Here is an 18,005-nt window from a genome sequence, read left to right on the forward strand (position 1 = left end):
ACAAAGTTATTTCTTATGATTGCCCTACATCAACCCCAACATATTGTTGTTTGACTTGGAGGGAGGTTTTCATTGATAAAAAACCATCATCAGGTCCTTGCCTGTAATTGGCAAGAACTACTTTGAGTTTGGTTATTTCCTAGTCCTGGTGTAAAATAAAAGCATATATGGAGGGCAGCTAGGGGGCGCAGTAGATAAAGCACCCGCCCTGGATTCAGGAGGACCTGAGTTCTGGCCTCAGACACTTGACACTTACTAGCTGTGTGACCCTGGCCAAGTCATTTAACCCTTATTGCCCCTCAAAAAAATAAAATAATATAAAAGCATATATGTCTTCAATCCATTTCATGGCCCATCATGGTTGGTCTTCAGTAGCAGTCTGTATCATCCTTACTAAAGCATTTCCAAGAGAAAGGTTAGTAATATTTCTGGTTGTTCCAAGGTATCTTGTCTTGGGCAGCTGGGTGGTGCAGTGGATAGAACACCGGGCCTGGAGTCAGGAAGACCTGAGTTCAGATCTGGCCTCAGAAACTTACTAGTTGTGTGACTCTGAACAAGTCACTTAACTGCTGTCTGCCTCAGTTTCTTCAATCAAAGAAAGGGAACATAATCTTACCCACCTTCCAGGGTTGTTGTGAGGATTAAATGACATATTGGTAAAGCACTTAGCACAGTGCCTGGTGCATAGTAGGTACTTAATAAATGCTTGTTTCCTTCTCTCCTTCCCTTCTTCCAAAGAAGATTAGTGTTTCAGGCCTCTCAGTATTTGCTTGGCAGTGTTGCTACCACTTCCAAGAACACAGGAGGGCAAGCTCTGACAATTCTGCCTCAACTCTTAGGTGCCATGATTTCTCTCCTTCAAGACCAGTCAGTGACTGGGGAATTTAGGCCAAGTATAAAAACAGGAGGCATGGAGATAAAACACCAAAAATTTATTCAGGGAATTAAATGGAAAAAATACCCTTGTAGAACAATCTATCATAATTTTGTTTTGTTTTTCAAAAACTTGAAGAAATACAGTTAGGCGACCATAATATATACTTTATATTCCATAGCTGGGGGTTATAGGGTCTGAAAATGTCATTCTGTGCTTCAGTACAATTGAAAATAAATAGATCTGTTGCTCATTCTTCCTCAAGGCAGTTAAATAAACTCATGCAAATCCAATGTGTCCCCACTCACTGATGCTCCTGAGCTTGGCCCCTCACTCGGCATTCTGGGAACGACCCAAACCCTCGACCTCTTGCCCCTAGGTTTGGCAAAGGTTATCCAGATATCCCTCTGGGGACAGCTGGGACCCACATCCCCTCTCCATCCAGCTTGGCCCGGGACGCCCTCCAGGAGTAATTGTTCAAGAGAGACTCTTAAACCGGGGAGGGCCGAGGCAGATTTTCCCCCCTGCTGTGCCCATGATATTGGGGAGAAGATAAATACATTTATTTCTCTAGGCATCTATAGGGTATGGTTTGTACAACATTGAAATTAGCATGAGAAAGGAAGAAAGGGTTGTTTCTTTAGTTGAAACATAGCAGCATGGGGTGTGGGGACTGTGTGTGTGTGTGTGGAGGGGGAAGGGGTGAGGGTGCTCTCTGTGAAGAGAGATAGACGAGCCCCAGCCTGGCTGAGTCTGGCTCTGAGGAGGACCTCTAACCTCTCCACCCCCAGGCCCAGATCAATGCCTGGGCCTGAGATGTTGGCTTATCATAGTTGCAAGGACTTGCTGGGGTTTGGCTCCATACAGACACAAGACAGGACAGAGAGCCAAGTGAACAGCCAGGCTCTGGAGTGGGAAGTAGGCAGCAGGAATGGTGGGGGGTTAAGGCAACATGCGTGCACGCCCTGGTGGGGAGGGAAGGTGGGGACAGCCATGGTTTGGGAGGTGGGGGTGAGGGAACAGCGATCCAAGCAGGGCCTCCTGGACTTTGTGCACAGCCCTCCTTCAGGCTGGTGGGCCCTCGGTGCAATCCCTGCTCAGGATCCAGACCCCCCCCTTCCCCCCTCCATGCAACCTGAAACCTCTTAAATTACCTGAAGCCAAAAACCCAGCATAAGGGAAAGGACATTTAAAGTGCTGGGTGAGTGAGGGGAGAGGCCATGTGGGCGGGAGCTGTGAATTTGGGGACCCCTATTGGTGGAGGGAGTTGGGGAAATTCTCGAGCTATCAATTCTGAGCACCGTGGCATCTAAGGACAAACACCACTGGGGAAGCAGAGCTGGGGTGGGGGGGCACAGCTTCCTAAGGGCCACCTTTCTCCTTGGCTCCTCCTTCTGAGTCTGGGCCGGGTCAGGCCTGTTTCAGGGGAAGGACTCGGGCCTTGGTGTGGCCCAGGGCTGATACAACACAGCTCCTCAGCATCCAAGGGCCTGGACTTCCCATCACTCCCTGAGAGGTGATTCACAAACCTTCCATCTCCCATCTCACCCCTCAGTGCTCCTGGCCACCTTGGAGAAATGACTTGGGGCTGGGATTGGAATCAGGGTGTCTTGTAGACTTCTTCTGTGGGGGCATTGAGCTTATCTCAGCTTCTCCTCCAAGGGGCTGATTATTCCAGGCACGGGGTTTGGTCCCATTCTAATAGTAGGGCAGATACCCCAGGCACCCCGCACTGGGGGGCCTCCTAGAACAGGTGAACACTCAGTTTGGGGGACCTGGGCTTCTTTGCCAAGAGGTCCAGGTTAATACGTGGCTCTGCTTAAGGGCAAGGGCTCAAGGAAAGAAACACTGATGTCTGATAACCACTGCTGCTGTGGCAGCCTGAGCTATGGCCAAGATTTCCCGACTGTTCCCTGTCAATATTGCCCCCCCCACTACACACAGGGCCTGGCGGGAGGCAGCTGCCCCTGGAATCTGAATTCCTTCTCCCTGGCCCCCAGAGTCCTCAGGGGGCCTCATCCTGAGTGAGTCTGTGAAAGGAGTTTGGCCTTCTGGACAAGGGACACCAAGGGTCTCTACTTGGCATCCCGTTCTGGCCAAGAGAGGCTGGGAAAAAGGGTGGACGCGGCTGAGTGCAAGCGGCATACGGCAGCCAGCTGGGGCACCCCGACAGGGGGGCAGTAGCCAGAGGCCGTGGGGCTCCACGGGGGGCGGAGGGCCGAGCTAGCGCAGTGGTACCGGCAAAGGTGGAGGCTGGTCCTGGGGTTCAGCCGCCCGCTGTTCCCGCATCCTCGGCTGCAGGCTCCGATCCGCCCCCTGGGGGGAGGCCGCAGCAGGAAGAGAAATGGAGGAGAGGCAAGTCAGGCAAGGGACCACCACCACTGCCCGAAGGCAGCGGGAGGGACCTGGACTTGGAATCAAAGCCTTGACCACCCAGGACAAGTCACCTGTTTTCTGAGGATCTCCAGGTAAATGAGATCTTATAGGCTAGCATGACACTGCCTATCTGGTCCCTTATCATCTAGATAATCTCTAAGGCCCCTCCCTGCCCTGACATCCCCTGTTCTCAGGCCCTTCCAGCCCTGACATCCCCTGTTCTCAGGCCCTTCCAGTCCTGACATCCCCTGTTCTAAGGCCCTTCCCAGCCCTGACATCCCCTGTTCTCAGGCCCCTCCCAGCCCTGATATGACCTGTTCTCAGGCCCTTCCAGCCCTGACATCCCCTGTTCTAAGGCCCCTCCCAGCCCTGACATCCCCTGTTCTAAGGCCCCTCCAGCCCTGACATCCCCTGTTCTAAGGCCCCTCCCAGCCCTGACATCCCCTATTCTCAGGCCTCTCCAGCCCTGACATTTTCCATTCTAAGTTAGGGGCTCTTACTCTAGGTCCCATGGGGTCTATGGATAATTTCAGGGGGTCTATGAACTTGGACAGGAAAAAAAATACATATTGATTTTCCTTAATCTCAAACTGAAATTTTGTATTTCCCTCAATTATGAATGCCGACGTGGCTAATATGGAAATAGCTTTGGCATGACCTCACAGGTATCATCAAAACCAAATTGCCTTCCTATGGAGGATGGAGGGGGAAGGGAGCGAGAGAACTTGGAACTCAACATTTTAAAAAATTATTGTTAAAAATGTTCTATGTAATTGGAAAATATTTAACAAGATCAATAAAAAAATGTTTTTTTTAAATGTTGAACGTAAGCAACCAAGATTCTTGAGAAGGAACCCATAGGCCTCCCCTGACTGCCGAAAGGTTCCATGACACAGGAAAAGTTCCAAACCCCTGTTCTAAGGTTCTCCCTTGCTCTGGTATTCATTCCTTCTATTCTAAGTCTCACCCTCACCTCCAGCCCTGACATTCCCTGTCCTAAGGCCACCTGATAGTCTATGTTCTCAGGCTCCTCTGAGTTCTGACATTACTGTTCTAGGTTCCAAGGTCCCTCCAGGAAGAACCTTTTGTCCTAATGTATCTACATCCTGATATACTATAGGCTAGCATGGCCTGGCCTATGTGGTCCCTCATCAGCAGCTCAGCAGTCACACAGCAGGCCAGACCATCCTCACAGAACACTTGAGCCTGGCAGGAAGGGGTGAGCCTGATTTCATTCACCAGAAGGGCCTGGTTCGGGCCACCACTACTGTGAGACAGACTCCTGGGTAGAAACACGTGACTAAGCCAGCCTTGGTGCTCCGAGATCTCATTACTGGGAAAGACCATTCCATTCACCTTCTAATCCCGGCTTTGCTGGGGAGCCCCTTCCCTTCCCCCCCCCTCACTTCCCTCCTCTATCACAGCCCCTCCCAGCCCTAAACCTGGGGTCTTCTCCATGAGTCCCGTGACCTCCTCCATGATGCTGACTGAGGAGAGCAGCCTCTAGCTAAATATTTCCATGCCCTGGCTCTTCCCAAGGACCAAATGCAAGCAGAGCACGGACCTCCAACTCAACCCACCAAACCCTAACTGCAAAGTCAGTTGTCTTTGGAGGTCAGTGATCTCTGGTGTTTGGGAGACAACTGGGAGCCACAGGGGATAAATATTCTCTCTCTCTCTCTCCTCTCTCTCTCTCTCTCTCTCTCTCTCTCTCTCTCTCTCTCTCTCTCTCACACACACACACACACACACACACACACACACACACCTCTTCAGGCCTCCTTTAGTCCAGATCTTCCCTCATGCTGAGACCCTCAGAGAGCCTTGTTATCTTGTTACTGCTGCCTCCACTCACACCTCCCTCTCCAGCAGCCTTTCCATAGGGTTGAAGTAGCCAGTGGGGCTGAAAGAGCACTTCTGCATTGGGAACCAAAGGACCTGGGTTCAAATTCTGGCCCTGCTGCTTATTAGCTCTGTGACCTTGGGCAAATGATTTCTCTGGGCCTCAGTTTCCCCACTTGTAAAAAGAGGAGCATAGAACCTCTAAGGTCCACTCCAGCTATCGATCTATGATCTAAATATATTTTGCCCCCACTGCATCCGGGCAGCCTTCCCCCCAGGGATCAGGCAATATTTAAGAAGTCCTGTTTTGTTCTCTTTTCCTAAGCAAACCTGTAAAAAGTAGGGTGTGTCTTGGCAGAGTGTGGCACAGGTCCTGATGCTTTGCCAGGCTATGAGTGGGAAACCCAGGTATGAAAACATTTCTTTCTTAAAAGTAGAAATGGGGGCAGCTAGGTGGCGCAGTGGATAGAGCACCAGCCTTGGAGTCAGGAGGACCTGAGTTCAAATCTGACCTCAGACACTTGACACTTACTAGCTGTGTGACCCTGGGCAAGTCACTTAACCCCAACTGCCTCACTAAAAAACAAAAAAAAAAAGTAGAAATGAGCTAGAAGACAAATGGGTCAGCAGGGCGATTGTTAGAATGTGAGAATTTACTGGGATCTTAGTGACCAGCTAAGTCCCTTCCCCTCATTTTATAGACAGGGAAACCAAGGAGGAGGAATTTGGCCAAAGTCACATTGTTTACCAGTAGAAGGCCTCCTGCTCCAAACCCAGGGCTCTCCCCACCACCTCCTGCTACCTCTGAGCTTTGGGCTCTGGATGGCTACATTTGGACCATTCCTGAGACCCCAGCACTCAGCCAGAGCCCAGGAGGTTGGAGAACCGAGGCTCCACTTTGCCCAGACTGGGGAGATCCAGCAATAGCTGTGGGCTTTCCTCCCTTAGGCTCCATCCACAGCTGACTGCCCGGCCCCAGGAATTCTGTAGGCTTCTCCTCCTCCTCTCCTGATGCCAGGTCCTCTCTGACTCTACCTGGGGGCCAGACAGAGGTCAGTCAAAGGCTCAATAACTCTGAGGAGGCCTCAGGGCCCCCCAGGCTTCCCTTCCAGTAACCACAGACCCTCCTGGGGGCAGAGCACACTCACTCCTGACTACCTGGAGACTGGAGTGACCTTAGACTACTCCACTGACATCCATTTCAACAGTGGTCCCCGTGGACCCTTAGCTACATGCTAGCTGTGGGATGTTGGATCCACCCTTCTCTGGGCCTCAGTTTCTTCACTGGTAAGAAAGAAGGGTTTTAAAGGACTATAAGATGGAACATTTGAAGAGACTTCTGAGATAATCTAATTCAAACCCTCATTTGACAGAGAAAGAAACTGAGGCCTAGAGAGGGAAAGAATAGAAAAAAAAGAGCCAAGTAGATACAGGTTTCAATTAGCTGACCACAAGGTCTGGTCCTTCAAGTTCTGCCACCCCGGGATTCCTCAAGCCAGACAAATGGGCTTTCTTGGCATCCACAACATACTGGACTCGCCCATCAGAGGGACTCCCAGCCACATGACTGGGAGAAGGGACAGTTCACAGACCTGGCCGCCATCTTGGATGGAGACGAGCTTCCTTATTTACCAGCCCCTGTTTTAGAAACACAACTGTGTGGTCTTTCACACATTGGTCAACTGAAGTCTTGGGAGGGAGGGAGGGAGGGAAGGAAGGAGGGAAAACTTATAAAGCTAAATATAATGGAGAACAAAGCAGGGGCAGGAGTGGGGGCAACTTGTTAATAGTGACAGGAAGGTGGGGGCGTATTCACGTGCCAAGTCCAGGGGATTTCACTGATGCATCCGGGTGCCTGCCAATGGTTCATGGCCAAGGGTTCTAGATATCCTCCAGCCTCGATGGGGGCACCCCAAAGGTTCACTCAGACAGCACATGGATTACATGTGGTTTCTCTTTTTTTAATAAAATTATATAAAACCAAAAAAATAAAAATAAAGCAACCCACACAGAAGCAAATGATGAAAATGCGCTTCTCAGTGAGGTCAATCTGAGCACATTCTTGGCCCAAGCTCCTGATCTGGACACCTAATGGTCCTGAATGGCAGAAAGTGGGCCCCAAGGGTTATCATTTCTGACAGGGACCTAGAGAGGTCAGGGTGGAGATAAGGGGGTAAATCCAGCCTGCTTTATCCACACAGGTCTATGATTCCCAAAGGTAATTAACTAATGGTTTCCATTTACATCAACCCACCCAGCAATAGAAACACGGAGAATTAAGGCTTCAAGTAACAACACGTCCCCACAGTCATAAGCACAGTTTGCCCCCACCACATTATACAGTGAATACAAAGTATGGACAAATGACAGATTCTAGAAGACCAGAGAACAGAGACAACAGAATTATTGGCTTGGTGAGGGGATTGGGGGGGGGGGAGGCGGACCCATGAACAGAAGGATTGGAGACCCAAACTATTGCTACTCATCCTGGAAAAATCCACACACACCCCTCTTGTCACACACGGCACAAAAGGAATCGGCAAATACAAAGGGTAACACTATTTTCCTCCTCAAAGCCAAGAAATGGAGGCATTTGGAGGTCTTGGAGAGAGAAAAAGAGAGGGGGGGGCTGGGAAGGAAGGATGGAAAACTGGTGAAGCTAAATATAATAATGAACGAGGTTGGGGAAAAGGCAACTCGTTAATAGAGACAGGAAGTTGGGGTGTTTCCATGTGCCAAGCCCAGAGGGATTCACTGGAGCATCTGGGTGCCTGCCAATGGTTCATGACTAAGGGTTCTAGATATGGTAACTTTGGGTCCTTTCGTAGATGTCGGTATCAGGCATGTGTCTACCAAGGCTAGCAGCTCCAGGAAGATTGAAATAATTGGCTGGCATCTTCGTGCTGGTTAGACCACAAAGAATTCTGGGGTCCTCAAGGGCTGAGGCATGGCCCCAGTGGGACTTCACTGAAGCTAGACCAGTTCACACTCTTCAGATCACCATTTACCCCGGAGCCGAGAGCAGTAGGCATGCGGCGGTATCCTTCACATCCTTAGCTCCTCACTTCTCATCAAGGCAAGGAGACAGGGTCCGTGGGAGTTCACACCATCCTTGGAAAAGTGTCTCTGTCCCCTCAGCTTTCTACACGGCAACTTCCGCTCCTGTGACCTGATGCAAGGAGCTAGCTAGGGGAAGCCAGCTGGACTGGGGGGGGGGAAGGGGCGCACGCTCAGCCAGGATCTCGGGCGCACACTTGGCAAGCAGTTTCTGCATAGTTTCAGTGAGAGATGTGCCTTCTTTCTCACAAGTTGGTCAACCAAGCAGCAGAGGTCTTTTATGCCTGCTCTTCTCTCTCCAAGAGCATCAATGGGAACAAAAGGGATTTCCTTTGGATTCTTAATGGAATCACCCTACCCCGTCTTTGTGGTCAAGCCTAATGAGGTATGTGTGCTCTGCCTGGAAAAATTCAGAGTAGAGATGATGAGCTCCGTCCAAAGTGGAAAAAAAAAAAGTCTTGTGTGAACAGAGAAAGAAAGAGGAGAGTATGAGCCGGGTAGCAAAGTGGGCTCATAGGATGTGGCTGAGCCCCAAGCCCTCCATACTGCCCAGTCAGGTGACCCCATAGGACGGAAGGCTCAGCCCTGCCGCTTCACACTCCTCCAATCAAGTGGTGGCACTTTGATGGAGGCTGGGCTGGGGAACAAGGAGAGACACAGGGGAGGTGCTGTGCCTGTGGGGCTGATGCATCTGGACAAGCCGGCTTCTTAGAAATGGGGCGGGGGGGGGGGGGGTGTTTCTGTGGCCCATCCTTCTCTGATCCACACCTACCCACAGCCACAGTCAGCCCAGGCGGCTGATAGGGAGAGGACTGAAGAACCCAGGGACACAGACACACCCTTGTTGTCTGGGCTTGTCTTCAGCAGAGGGGTGCTGCTTGCCGCAGCCACAAACTGGGGGCCCTCCGGCTCTCCCCAAGACAGATGTGTACACCCTGTCTGGCACAGCATCTCCAACTGGTCCCCAAATCGGAGCCTCTTTGGGAATGGACCGATGTACACGTGCCTACTCTCCTGACAATCCCAAGTCAGTCAGTTCTCAAGACTGTTCATTCCATTCCCTTGGGGTTGTGGGGAGGGGAAAGAGGTTGAAGAAGGTGGGTTTGTAGGGAGGAAGAGAGAGAAAGACAGGAACAACAGCAGGCAAACCCCCCGTGTCATCTTCTTGGGTTTCCATCTTCAGGGTGCCGTCGGTCACAAGGCCAGAAGAGGGGGAGGCTCCCTCTTCACACTGAAATTTCATATGTGGTCCCACCTACTCCAGACACCTTCTTAACATTTGTGTGTCTGGTGGGGCTTCCGGGGACCCCCTGGGTGCTGGCCACAGGCCCCAATCTGGGAAGGCCTTTAGACTGTCCGTTTAGAATACTCTGAGGGGTCTTCAGCAGCACATGCTCCCTGTGGGAAAAGAAGGATACACACACACACACACAAACACACACACACGTGAACACACAAAGGCTTGACACAACATTTTAGCAGCCACGGCCACGGGGACAGACCCATCCTGGCCAAAATCCCACTCCCCCCTCTCCCCCCCTCCCCCAGGGCTCTGGGATGGGACACCTTGGCTGACACGGTCAGGAGTCACAAGGACGACCAAGGGGATGAGACGGGGCAAGGGGGATGACGCCGACAAGGACCACACGCCGGACCGGCTCCAAACACCAGCTGGGAAGGATGGCCGGCTCCTGCCACCCTCCCCACCAGACCCCAGGCTCCCGTTTCCTTCTGAGAAACCGATGATCTCCCGGCCCACGGCCTCTTAGCCCTCCCCCTTGGGCCAGGATCCTGGGGGAGCGAGCTCATGGAGGGCCCTTTTCTTCCCAGGATGGAATCCCAGGGTAGGGGGAAGGTGGGTGGAGGGAGACCACCCCCGGTCAGCCCCAGCGCCGGCTGCTTTTCAGAGTTCCAAGGGGAAGCTAGCAATGGAAGAAGAGTTGAGATGAGATGAGATGAAAGGAAGCCTGGAAAGGAAGCCCTGGGACCTGCATATAGGGGGAAAGAGTGAGGGGAGCTGGGTTCAAATTCTGACTCTGCTACTTATGAGCTGTGTGTACCTGGGTAAATTCCTTCCCTTCTCTGGGCCTATAAAAGGAAAGAATTGAGTTAGATGGTTCCCAAGTTCTCTCCGCCTCTCAGTGCTATCATCCGATCCCGCCTTCGCTAGCGGACCTTGATAAAGCCTCTCCTGGACTCTCCGACCTCTCTTTCTCCGTGTACAAAATGAAAGGGTGGGGCACGCCAAGAGGAGGGGCGTGAAAGACCCAGGTTCCAATCTCACCTCCCATGCTAACTCCCTGAGCAGCCTGGGCTAGCCTGGAGCAGCTCACTTGAGGCAGCCTCTCTAAAACAGGGGGTTGGACCAGATGCCTCCTGCTCAAGCCCAGACTGCTCTCCTCTCAAACACTAGAGGGCGCCATGGACACACCGGCAAACTGACACGGGGCAGCTCGTAAGCCCAGGCAGGGCAGGTGAGCTCCCAGCCACCACAAGGGCAAGGCAGCAGCCGTCCGGGTCTGATCACACACCCAAGGACGGAAGCCCCCGCCTATCGGAGCCATGTCCCCTCCTCTTACCTCTCTCATCCCCGAGGAGAGGCTCAGAGTGCCCCAGCATCGCTAGTCCCAGGGCAACACTCTCCTCTGTGATGAAGAGAAACCTCCCGAGAAAGCAGACAGAGCTGAGGACCTGAGTGCAAATCCTACCTCAGACACTTATGACCTTTGTGATTTGGGGAAAGTCTCAGAACTCCCCTTGGCCTCAGATCCCTCAGCTTCAAAAGGAGGGTTTAAGACACTTCCTGGCTGTGTGACCCTGAGCAAGTCACTTCACCCTGCTGACCTCCATTTCCCCATCTGTAAAATGAACTGGAGAAGAAAATGCAAACCCCTCCAGTATCTTTGCCAAGAAAACCCCAAATGGGGTCAGAGTCAGACACGACTGAAACAACTGAACAGTAAAGAATCTTTGAGGTCCCTCCCAACTCTAAGACTATAATCCTAGGCAGAGACTAATTTCATTCTAGTGAGTATAAATCCCTACTAACTACACTAGCCATCCTCTGTCTAGAACTTGATATACATTATCGAATCTGTTCCTTAACCTTTTTTTTGGGGGGGGGAGTGAGTCAATGGGGGTTAAGTGACTTGTCCAGGGTCACACAGCTAGTAAGTGTCAAGTGTCTGAGGCCGGATTTGAACTCAGATCCTCCTGACTCCAGGGCGGGTGCTCTATCCACAGCGCCACCTAGCTGCCCCCATTGAATCTGTTCCTTACAATGACCTTGGCAGAAGGCAGAGGCTCTTATTAACTCCATTTGACAAATAAAGGAAACTGAGGCTGAAAGAGCTGAGTGACTTGTCCGTTCTAGTGTCACAGAGCTAGGAAGTATCTGTGGCAAGATTTGAACCCAAGGCTTCCATGACTCCCAGCACCCCCTAGCAGCTCATTTTCTGGCAGGACTAATAGGGAGTTGTCTTTAGCTTGAGCCCAGAGCTTTGCCGTGCACCTCCCCCCGTGGCTGATGGTCAGATCTCTCTTCTCTGTGATAACTCTTCCCTACTGATTATGCTGTGGAAGCACCACCCTCCCCACTCCTCCAACTGATCACTGAATGAGGGGTCTCCTTATTACCTAAGCCAGACACTGTGAGCTGGATTTGTCCCAAGTCAGTGGTCAGCTGGCATGTATTAAGTGCCTACTATGTGCTGGGTAATGTGCTAAATAAACACTGTCCAAAGAAGGATGACCGGCACAGAGAAGGGAGGGTGAGACACATCAACACCAAGTTGAAGGAGATTTCATCATATGCGGAGATCATGTAGCCCATCCCCTCTCGTTATATATACTTTGGGGAAAACTGAGGCTCTGGAGAGGATAAGTGATTTTCCATGAAGGAAGATGAGGTAGGGACAAGATTCTAGCCTTCGAGGACCTTCTGGTGAAATGGAGAGTGGCTTTGTTCTGCTTGGCCCCAGAGAGCAGAATTAAGAGCAATGGGGCAGGGGTATTTCAGGGGGACAGATTGATGCTACCAAAAAAAAATGCCTAATAAGGAGATTTGTCCCAAAATCAAACAGGCTACCTCAGGAGGTCTCCAAACAGAGCTGGATGATTTCTTGTCAGGAATATTGCAGAGAAAACACCGATCCAGAAAAGGTTAGACTTTATGGTCTCTACCTCTGGGACTCTCCCATATCATTCAATAGAGTCCCCTCCTCATCTCGCATTGCTCAGATGCCTCCCTCACCCCTGTCTCACATGATGAAATGGCCTCACTCCTGACCAAGGTGAGTCTGTCTAAGTTACCTGTTTTAATGCTCCCATTCCATCCCATCTCCAACACACTGTCCCTTTTCTGTCTCTGTCACTTATTTTCAATCTCTCCCTCTCTACTGACTCATCCCCTACTGCCTACAGACATGCCCAGGTCTCCACCATCTTGAAAAAAAAAATTCATTTCGTCCTTCCATCTCCACTCTCATTCTATTTGCCCACCATAGTTAAATCCAAAAGGACTGTCTACAATAGGGGCTTCCATTTCTCTCCTCTCTTACTAGCCCCTTACAATCCAGCTCCTGATCTTATCATTCCACCAGGACTACTCTCTCCAAAGTGACCAATGGTCCAGCTGCCAAATCCAATGTCTTCTTCTCCATTCTCCTTCTCCTTGGCCTCTCTGCAGCCTTGGACATTGTCCATCCCTCTGTCCTCCCAGATCCTCTCTTCAGGTTTTCAAGACTCTCTCTCTGTGTCTGTCTCTCCCTCTCTGCTCTCTCTTTCCTCTCTCTCTCTCTCCCTCCCTCCCCTCTCCTTTTCTCTTCTCTCTCCTCTCCTCTTCTCATTCTCCTCTCTCCTCTCTGTCTCTCCTCTCCTCTCTCCCTCTCTCCTTTCTTCCTCTCCCTCTCCCTTCTCTCTCTTCTCTCTCTCTCTCTCTCTCTCTCTCTCTCTCTCTCTCTCTCTCTCCCCTCTTTTTCTCCCTCCCTCCCCTCTTCTTTTCTCTTCTCTCTCCTCTCCTCTTCTTTCTCCTCTCTCCTCTCTCTCTTCTCTCTGTCTCTCCTCTCCTCTCTCCCTCTCTCCTTTCTTCCTCTCCCTCTCCCTTCTCTCTCCCCTCTCTTTCTCTCCTTTTCTCTTTCTATTCTCCTCCCTTCTCTGTCCCCTTCACTGGATTCTCCTGATCACACCATCTAGCTGTAGGTGTCCCTCAGAGCTCAGTATTGGACTCTCCTTCTCTTCTACTTCACTGGGTGATTTCGTGCACTTCCATGGATTTAATTACCATCTCTATAATGATGATTCTCTAACCCACTTGTCTTTGAGGATCAGATTATCTAATTTTCAATTGATCTTTAATCTCTCTTTCAATTGTCCATTATTGAATGTAACTTTTATTGCATTATGATCTGAAAAGGATGTTTACTATTTCTGCTTTTCTGCATCTGGCTGTGAGGTTTGTATGCCCTAATACATGGCCAGCATTTGTGTAGGTCCCTCTAATGATGCTTCTCAAATCTACCTTTCTGGCTCTCTGATTTCCAAATGCCTTTCAGAGGTCTCAGCTGGAGACACCTGACACTTACTCTATCCAAACCAGAATTCATCATCTTTCCCCCTAACCCCAGCCTTCCCTATCATTATATAGGGCCATACCCTCCTCCCAGTCCCTCAGGCTCCCCAACCAGGAGTCATGCTGGACTCCTCACTAGCTCTCAGCAGCTACAGCCAAGCTGTTGCCAAGGCTGCCATATGTCACCTTTGCAACAAGCAATATGCCTCTCAAATGCTCCTTTTGTCTGGTGCAGGCCCTCATCACCCCCCACACACACTACTGCGACAAGTGCTGGAGGCTCTGCCTGCCCAGATCCAGCCTCCATTCAGCTTCCAAAATGATCTCCCTAAACCACAAGTCTGACCATGCCCCTCCTCCCCCCCCCACACCCCCCCAAAACTCAATAAACTCCAGTGACTCCCTATCACCTCCAGGAGCAAATTCAAAATGCTCAGTTGGCATTCAAGGCCTCTGATAACCCAGCTCTCCTATCTTTCCAGTCTTTGTTTACCTTCTCACATACCTTCTAATCTAGTGCCCTGGGCCCCCTGGCTGTTGTACAGAAAAGACACTCCATCTTTTGGCTCTAGGCATTCTCTCAAGCTGATCACTGACCTCCCCGGCTCCTTTAAGTTCCAATTAACATCCACTTCCTACAGGAAGCTTTCCCCTCTGAATTCCTATGCCTCCCCTCTATTAATTATCTTATTATTATTATCTATTATTTATCCTGTCTATAACTTGCTTTGTGAATATTTGTTTACCTGCTGTCTCCTCCATTAGATCATAAGCAGGAACTATATTTTGCCTCTTGTATGCCCAGTGTTTAGCGCAGTGCCTGGCACACAGTAAGTGCTCAATACATGTTTATGGAATTGAAATTCATGGACAGGAAGAGGGGTGAAAAGTTAAGTACAGTGTTGTGCTCACCCTCTGGGGCCCCTTAAAGGAGCAGCTTTCTGAATCTGAGCAGGCTGTTGTCTTTCCAAGACTGGCTTTGGGTGTGGAAAGGGACAGGACAGAAAGGGGAGGAGGGAAGGTTTTTTCCTGAAAATAAGGTGTGTGTGTGTGTGTGTGTGTGTGTGTGAGAGAGAGAGAGACAGAGACAGAGACAGAGACAGAGACAGAGACACAGAGACACAGAGAGAGACAGAGAAAAAGGAAAAGGAAAAGGAGAGAGAAAGAAGGGAGAGGAGCGAGAGAAAGAAAAGGAAAGAGAGAGAAGGGAGACGGAGAAGAAAGGAGAGAGAGAAGGAAGAGAGAGAGGAGAGAGAAGGGAGATGGAGAGGAAGAAAGGAGAGAGAGAAGGGGAGAGAGAGAGAGAGAGAGAGAGAGAGAGAGAGAGAGAGAGAGAATGTGTGTGGATATGTGACTGTGTGTGATTAGATTAGGAGTGATGGGGTTCCCTTATTATTATTTGGGGAAGCAGGGAACCAACTTATGATTTCACCAGGAAAAGAAATTTCCTGCTCAGGAATTTCCTGTATTTCAGGCTAGATATAGGGAACTCTCACCGGGAAAACCCTCTACTAATGCAGGCAGGCATCTGCTCTGCCACTGACCATCTTAGAGAGCTTCCTGGGATACTGAGGGGTGAAGGGACTTGCCCAGGGTCACACAGTCAGTGGGTGTCAGAGCTGGACTAGGGCCCAGATCTTTATGACCACACTCCCTCCAAGGCTTTCCTCAAGAGAAGGGGCACCAGATGACAAGAGAAGAGTTTCCGTTTTAGGCTCAGGCTTTGGCCAAGGCCTGGATGATCGCGGCACTATCTGGGAATGGGACCAGAGGCTTGTGGCATTCTCCATAGAGGGGTGAGACTGGTGAACTGCCCAGCCAGGCCCAGGGGAATCTTTTACTGATCCTGCTGGCCTCACTCTTGGATATTGTTTCTGAGCTTATAGTTTCCCCTTCCCCTGTGAAGAGACCTCCGACACAGCATGTATGTGGTCTGGAAGGGTGGTAGAGGGGGTGAAGAAAAGGAGTGGAAGCAGTGAGCCCCAGAAGGGTGGGGCAGCAGCAGCAGCAGCAGAAGAGGGTGGGGGGGGCACAGATGGATAGGGCTCAGGTGTGCCCCATACAGGCATGAGGCTCCAGGCCCAGAAGGACCAGAGCATGTTAGACCAAGGCATTGGGCAGCCAGTGCCGCCAGGGCCAGGGTGCCTCCAGGGCCAGGGTGCCTCCAGGGCCAGGGTGGCCCCAGGACAGTTTCACAAAGGCCCTGGGTCCTCAGCACTGACTCTCGGCCCGCTCCGGAAGCTGAGGCTCCTCGGGTGACCAGTCCACTACAAAGCCAAAGCCGGGTCCTGGGAGGTGGGGCCAGTGGAGGAGGCAGGAGGCAGCGGAGAAGAGGAGAGGCCTCGTGAGGACCCCAGCCCACACTTACCTTTGAACTCCTAGAGGGGGCGGCTCTGTGATGTCCACAGTATTAATAAAGGAGACCGCCTTGGAGCCCCCATAGGAAGGCGACCGCGGCATTCCGGAGGGGAAGGTGGGGACTTGATGGGCCGGGGACATGTAGGGGCCAGCGGTGCCCCGGCCCTGCAGCGTCTGGTGGCTCTGAACGTTATTGTTGGCCAAGTCGGCCTGGAGGGAGGTGGTGGAAGTCCTCGGGGCGCGCGCCATGACCCCCGAGAGGGAGGACAGAGATGACTGGAGCAAGGGGCTCCTGGCGCCAAAGCCTCCGGCCGACGTCAGGTTCTCCCGGGAGCCACAGGGCAGGGCCAGGCTGCGGGGGTCGTCGGACGACAGCGTGCTGACCTGCTGGAGGCTGTACGAGCTGGGGGTGTCATAGACCCCGGAATCGCCAAACACGGAGTCCGGGTGCGAGTGCAGCAGCTTCTCCCTCTCCTCCATCTCTTTGCGCTCCTGGATGGAAGCCATGATGGTCTTGGAGAGGTTGTCGTAGCGCACCGGAGAAGGGTCCCGGGGGTGCGAGCCGGGCGCGCCCCCGCCCAGGACGGGGCTGAAGCTGCGGGGCCCGGGCCGCTGCAGCTCCCCCCCGCGCAGGTGGCACACCTTGGCCGACAGGTAGGGCGAGTGGTAGCCCGCCGAGCTGACCACCGAGTGCGCCGGGCACTTGCGGCCCGCCGGCGACATGGGGTTCAACAAGCTGTCGTAGGACAGGCTGCTGTTGCGGTTAGACAGGGAGTTGGGAGAAAAGATGGTCTTGTAGGGGGTGGGGGGGGCTCCCTCGGGCTTCAGAGCATGCAGGGCCACTTGATCCGGCCCTTGCCTGCCGGCCGACTTCAGGCTCAGGGAGCGCGAGTTGGCGGCATAGGAATCCATGTGCAGCGGGGACGACTGATAGGTCTTGTGAAGGGCACTCCGGTGGTAGTCGGGGAGGTCCAGGTTGGGCTCCGACTGGTAGTCGAGGGTGCCAGCATCACCCTCCCCCAGGCTGCCGTCCTGAAGCGTGATCTAGGAGATAGCAAGAGGCGGGCTTAAAAAGTGATGGATGGTGATGGAAAAGGCTCTCCAGGTCCAGGAAAAAAGGAACTGGAATACGGATGCTGATTGGACCGTACCATTTCTTTGGGTTTGGGCGCTGTTGTTTTTCTGTTTTGAGTTTTCTCCTTTTTTCTCTGATTCTTTTCGTATAACATGACTAATGCAGAAGTATGTTTAATGTTATTATATATATATATATATATATGTGTGTGTATATATATATATGTGTGTGTATATATATATGTGTGTGTGTATATATATATGTGTGTGTATATATATGTGTGTGTGTGTATATATATATATATATATATATATATATATATATATATATATATATATAAAACCTATATCAGATTACCTGCTGTCTAGGGGAGGGGTTGAGGGAGGGCAGGGAGGGAGAAAAATTTGAAATTGGAAATCTTATATAAACAAATGTTGAAAACTATCTCTACATGTAACTGGAAAATAATAAAATACTTTTATTTTAAAAAAAAAGAAAAAATCATTTGAATAAGATCAGAGACAATGGGGGCAGCTAGGTGTCACAGTGAATAGAGCACTGGCCTTGGATTCAGGAGGACCTGAGTTCAAATCCGGCCTCAGACACTTGACACTTACTAGCTGTGTGACCCTGGGCAAGTCACTTAACCCCCATTGCCTCGCCAAAAAAAAGGATCAGAGACAATGTATTGCCATGGTTTGTCTTCTGGTTTTGAGGTCAAGACAATTGGATGTAGGCCAGTCTTTTTCATTAAATAGATATATGACCTTGGGAAGTAATAATTTTTTATTCTTATTTTTCTCATCTATTAAATCAGGATCTTGGACAAAAAAAAAAAGTGATTGATGGCTCCC

General features: G+C 51.1%; 1 protein-coding gene across 3 annotated transcripts in view; it reads right to left on the reverse strand.

The window, feature by feature from the left end:
* Nucleotides 1-915: 915 nt before the first annotated feature.
* The window catches only part of ZDHHC8 (zinc finger DHHC-type palmitoyltransferase 8), an 81,255-nt gene continuing 64,165 nt past the window's right edge, over nucleotides 916-18,005 (reverse strand). For 2 of the 3 annotated variants that reach the window (XM_043987171.1, XM_043987162.1), the window contains exons 10-11: nucleotides 16,087-17,120; nucleotides 916-3,190 (exon numbers count right to left, since the gene is read on the reverse strand). In XM_043987171.1, coding sequence (XP_043843106.1) covers nucleotides 2,950-3,190; nucleotides 16,087-17,120 — 1,275 coding nt within the window. In that variant the 3' untranslated portion in view covers nucleotides 916-2,949. Of the gene's footprint in view, nucleotides 3,191-7,039; nucleotides 9,548-16,086; nucleotides 17,121-18,005 lie in introns of those variants that run through there. The other variant, XM_043987179.1, reaches the window with a different exon arrangement.

This window comes from Dromiciops gliroides, chromosome 1 (assembly GCF_019393635.1).
Source record: "Dromiciops gliroides isolate mDroGli1 chromosome 1, mDroGli1.pri, whole genome shotgun sequence".
NCBI lineage: Eukaryota > Metazoa > Chordata > Mammalia > Microbiotheria > Microbiotheriidae > Dromiciops > Dromiciops gliroides.